The sequence below is a fragment of the Cucurbita maxima genome, unplaced genomic scaffold (genome assembly GCF_002738345.1).
Source record: "Cucurbita maxima cultivar Rimu unplaced genomic scaffold, Cmax_1.0 Cma_Scf00011, whole genome shotgun sequence".
Classification (NCBI taxonomy): Eukaryota; Viridiplantae; Streptophyta; class Magnoliopsida; order Cucurbitales; family Cucurbitaceae; genus Cucurbita; species Cucurbita maxima.
Genome location: NW_019272027.1, coordinates 1,494,302 through 1,499,529, shown reverse-complemented (window position 1 = coordinate 1,499,529; position 5,228 = coordinate 1,494,302). Strand labels below are relative to the sequence as shown.

The 5,228-nt window shown below is 39.0% G+C and overlaps 1 protein-coding gene across 3 annotated transcripts in view; it reads left to right on the top strand.

Annotated features, from left to right (window-relative positions):
- Positions 1-5,228, top strand: part of LOC111486077 (DNA-directed RNA polymerases II, IV and V subunit 3-like) — a 10,020-nt gene that overhangs the window by 3,278 nt on the left and 1,514 nt on the right. The window contains exons 3-4 of one of the 3 annotated variants that reach the window (XR_002718797.1): positions 2,791-3,098; positions 3,520-3,553. Coding sequence is in view for 2 of the 3 variants with exons in the window: in XM_023133084.1 (XP_022988852.1) it covers positions 2,791-3,063 (273 nt within the window). In the remaining variant the exon portion in view is untranslated. Of the gene's footprint in view, positions 1-2,790; positions 3,327-3,519; positions 3,554-5,228 lie in introns of those variants that run through there. The other 2 variants (XM_023133084.1, XM_023133083.1) reach the window with 2 other exon arrangements.

The following is a 5,228-nucleotide window of genomic DNA, read 5'->3' as shown; positions in this document are numbered from 1 at the left end:
AAAAAAAAAAAAAAAAAAAAAAAAAAAAAAAAAAAAAAAAAAAAAAAGAAAAAGAAAAAGAAAAGAACCCAGAAAAACAACCCATGTAGATGGAGAAAAACTTGTCTAAATGAAGTGTGGAAGGAGACAGATCCTTGACTTGTGCCTTATTGGAATAGATTGAAGTGGACAGGGTCTATGATTAAGCTGGACATCAAATAAGCGTTTGATAAAGTGGATTGGGACTTTCTTGATCTCCTCCTACAAGTTGAAGGATTTATCTCCCAACGGAGAGCATAGATCAGTGCCTGCATTTTTCACCAAATTACTCTATCATTTTTAAAGGGTGCCCATGTGCTAAGATTTTGATATTGAGGGGTCTTAGGCTTGCCTCATGAACCATGCTGCCGAAAATGGGTACTTAAAGGGCTTCTCAGTGGTTTGAGAAGAGCGCAGTATCCATCGTTTACAAATTTTGGATGATAGTGTTCTCTTCTCCATCCTTGATGACAGTGCTATCCACAACACTTTCTCCATGAGTGAAATCCTTTGAGATGGCTTCAAGCCTAAACATTAATGCTGAAAAGTTCAAGATTTTGGGCATCAACTTAGAAGAGGAGGAGCTGGAAAATTTGGCCTCTTTGTTCGGTTGGAAAAGGGAAGCTGGCCGAATGTCTCCGCCACAAAAATAGAGAGGAGGTTGTAAACATGGGAGTCTGTCCATATCTCAAAGGGAGGTTATCTGACATTATTATAAGTGTCCTTTCAAATCTCCCCACTTACTACTATCACTGTTCTCATTACCAAAAAAGGTTGCTGCCATAATAGAAAGTGCATGAAGCTTACATTGAAAATAAAGGTCCGATGGGAGAAAATTATTCTTCCCACAGTCAGTTGTGGTCTTGGCATCCAAATATCTACCAGAAGAACCACGCTCTCCTTGCCAAATGGGCTTGGCAGTTTTGGTTTGAAAAATCAGCCCTTTGGAGACATGAATATTGCTAATATGGGTCAACCCATTTCAATCTTAAACTGGGATCCTTAATGGTCCGCTCATAAAATGCTTCCTGGAAGGTCATCCTCTTTATGCAAGACCTCATCTTCGACCGATCTTTGACTCATCTTCGTCCATATTCATCATAGAGTTGGGAATGGAGAAACTACTTTTTGGCATGATGACATGTTGCCCTGTGGTCCACTTGCCCACTGGTTCCCTCTATTATTCTCCATCTCAAACATTAAGGCAGCTTCCATTCATGATATCTGGAGTGTTGAAAGGAGCTTTTGGGATTTATCTTTAATAAGGAACCCCAAGGAGGAGGAAATTTCAGAATGGGCTGATTTATCCACAAATCTCCTTCCTATCCAACTCTCTCCTACTTGTGTTCCATGAGTTTGGAAATTGGAAAATGATGGCATTTTTTCTACAAAGTCTCTCCTAATGGACTTTGTCACCACCAGGAAAATCTTGCCTGATGGCTTTACAAATATATTTGGGAAGCCACCTGCCCGGAAAAAAATAAATACTTCATATGGGAAGTTGCTCACCTTGCCATCAACATGTATGAGAAACTCCAGCAATGCATTCCCCCACATGGTTCTCTCTCCCCAATGGTGCTCTATGTGTAAAAGGGATGCTGGATCTCAAGACCACCTTCTCATTAATTGATTTTCTTGCCTCCCTCTGGACATACGTTATTTCTGCTTTTAATTGGTTGATTCCATACCCTGGCAATCTTCTTGCATCCATGTTATCAGGGCATCCACACAAAAAAGAGAAAGTACCTTTGGGAAAATCTCATCAAAGCTTTCTTTTGGGTAACTTGGACTGAGCGCAACAAATGAATCTTTCAAAACAAGGAGAGGCCTGTTGAACACCTTTTGGGTAGTATCATTTATCTTACTCTATCTTGGTGTAAAGTGATACCCTCTAATTTAATCCTTACTCTTTTGTCTCTCTTTTCTCTGTTGTGACCAATTGGAAGTCTTTTGTAACTCCATTGCTTGAAATTTCTTTTCCCTCTTTTGCTTATCCAAACCAAACCAAAGTAATAATAATAATAATAAATAAATAAAAATAAAACTTGTATATGTTGGAGCATGAGTAGAAAACATGGTTTTGAGTTGAGCTTTTCATGCACATAATACACTACTCATCGATAAACCTATTGAGGGTTGATATGAATTCCCTTGGGACCAAGTAACTTGATACCAAAAGAGTTAAAATATCTGAGGCAAATAGAGCTCAGATACTAAATGGTGTGAACTCCCTTGGAAATTGAAGTAAGAACCGTTTTTTTTGGTATAGATGCATGGGACAAGGCTGATAGGGCAGTAATTGTTTGCTGTATTTGCTTCAGCTATTTGGGAATTGGACCTATATAAATTTCATCAAGGCTAACATTTATAAGGCCATTCTTTAGATTTGGGGAATTCTGTCGCAAGGTCTTCTTTAACAATGTCATGATTTTTTGGATTTGTCACATTTTTATAAGCACTGGAAGCCATTGTATCTTGCGGTATCTTCACTTCGAGAAAAGAATCAGCTTAAAGGAAGTACTCATTCAGGTGTAATTGGTGTATTAGGAGAAAATTTTCATTCTCGCTGCTGCTCATGTATGACGTAAAATTTAAGATGGGCTTTCATCTTTTTTATTTAATTGTAGTAATACCCAAATTCTGAGATACTTTGCTTACTTATGGCTAAAGAAAGTATGAAAAACGAGTGATCCAAACTTAGCCAATGAATTTTTTATTTTTTATTTTTCATTTCACTCGTTTAACTTGCTGCTGCTTATTCTGTTTGTAAAGGTTCTGGTGGTTGATCCAGAGGCATACACTTATGATGATGAAGTGATTAAGAAAGCAGAGGCAATGGGTAAAGCTGGACTAGTGGATATCACTGCGAAAGAAGATAGTTTTATCTTCACAGTTGAATCTACCGGTGCAATAAAAGCTTCCCAGTTGATACTCAATGCCATAGATATTCTGAAACAGAAACTGGATGCAGTCCGCCTTTCAGACGATACTGTAGAAGCAGATGATCAGTTTGGTGAGTTAGGTGCACATATGCGAGGTGGATGATCCAGATACCAGGCCTTCCCATATGTTTCTAGGAGGTTAGGTTCACTGTAATTTTGTTTTCCTGAACAATCTAGTTTTCTGTACTGATGAGCCTGGTTTAGTGCATTCTTTTTCACATATTGGATGCACATGTAGCTTCCGGAGATAATTATAATGTAGTATCTTTGGCATTGGTTGGCTCATCCTCATGTTTGACCTGGTTCAATGTATTATGGATGATAGTTAATTCAGCTTCTTCCTTGGGGGTTTTTTTTCCCAGGCAATGCCTTGATTATTAATTTTCAACAGCTGCTTCCTTGGGGTAGTTTTTGCTCTCTTTTAAATGACATGGTGACTTGCCCCAAGGGGGTGTAAAAACAACTATGGTGTTGGGTATCAATGGGTAGAATATTGTCATCAAACATTTTCATTGAAGTTTTGTACATTGTTTTAATCTGCTGTGAATCAATTGTGCAGATATGCTTTCTGGAATGGCATTCTCATTTGAAATGTAAGTTTGATATTTTTGAGAAATTCCAGAAACCCTTTATGGAACCAACTACGGTAGTAAAATTAAATTTGGGCGGTGTATTTGGTAAAATGATTTGGCTAAGCAGGGGCTGTTTTTATTAAATCTGTGTGTAGTATAATGAAATTTTGAATTTCTTCTAGGTTCAGTGATCTACTTAACGGGCGGTCATTTGCATGAATAACCCAATTTGGATGGCCAAGGCTAATAAGTACTTGACCAACCTTGAAGATTTAGAATTGAAGTTAGTGATCCTAGATGTCTAGAGACTTGGAAAGTAATAGAGAGAGAGACCCTTTCCCTTTTCCCTTTTTCCATCATATGTTGGCATGTCCTCCAAGGTCCTCAAAGAGCACTGGTCAAAAAAGCCCTTGGTCCAAATGACCCCCGATGCTTTTCACCAAAAGTATCGGGATCTTGTTGGCCAGGGTTTGTCCTCTCTGTGGCTCCCGATCTTAGATTATAATGGGCATCCTATTTCCTTAAATGACATGAACATTCTTCTTTCCTAGAAATAAAGGATCAATTTTTTGTGATGGACTTTTATAGGCCTTTTAGGCCTATTAGAAGTTTCCAGACTTGGGCCAATTTTGAGGCCCAAGCTGCCTTTGTTTCTAACTCATCTGTGATATATTACTTTCTTATTTTGGTTGACTGCGCAGAAGTTTGAGTTTCTGTTTTCAGGTGTTAAGAATAATTGTTTAGGAGCTTTTGCGATTTGAAGTGTTTTTTTTAGATACTCTTTCTAAATTACAATGTTCCTTAGATTTTGTTTATTTTTACTTCTTGGACTATTTAGCCTTTGAACATCTGCTCTTTCATTGTTCATTTGCTTCGTATGAAATCAGACTGGTTTATCTATATGTTGATTAGATGCGAGGATTATTTGTTGGTTGGTGGAAGCTCTTACAGGTTGGAGCTTTAGAAGGAAGGCTAATAATCACAGAAAATTCTTTTGTAATAAGTCTTCTTTATGTTCTTTTCCTATATATCTTTCTTTATTTCTCATAAAAACAACAAAAGAAATAGAAGAGATAGTAGGTTGACACTTCTTGGTTTCACTCATTAGTGTTGTAGGGTTGGGAATAACCGAGATCCCACATCGGTTGGAGAGGGGAACAAAACCATTCTTTATAAGGGTGTGGAAACTTCTCCCTGGCTAATACATTTTAAAAACTTTGAAGGGAAGCCCGAAAGGGAAAGTCCAAAGAAGACAATATCAGTTAGTGGTAGGCTTGAACCTTTACAAATGGTTTCAGAGCCAAACATCGGACGATGTGCCAGTGAAAAGGCTAAGCCTTGAAGGGGGTGGACACGAGACAATGTGCCAGCAAGGATGTTGGGCCCCGAAGGGGGTGGGGGTGGGGGTGGATTGGGGGGTCCACATCAACATCAGTTAGAGGGTGGAACAAATCATTCTTTGAGTGTAAAAATTTCTCTCTAGCAAACACATTTTAAAAACCTTGAGGGGAAGCCCAAAAAGGAAAGGCGAAAGAGGACAATATTTGCTAATGGTGGGCTTGGGTTGTTACAAATGGTATAAGAGCCAAACATTGGACGATATGCCAGCGAAGAGGCTGAGTTTCGAAGGGGGCGGACACGAGGCGGTGTGCCAGCAAGCATGCTGGGCCCCAAGGAGGGGGGGGGGGGGGGGGGG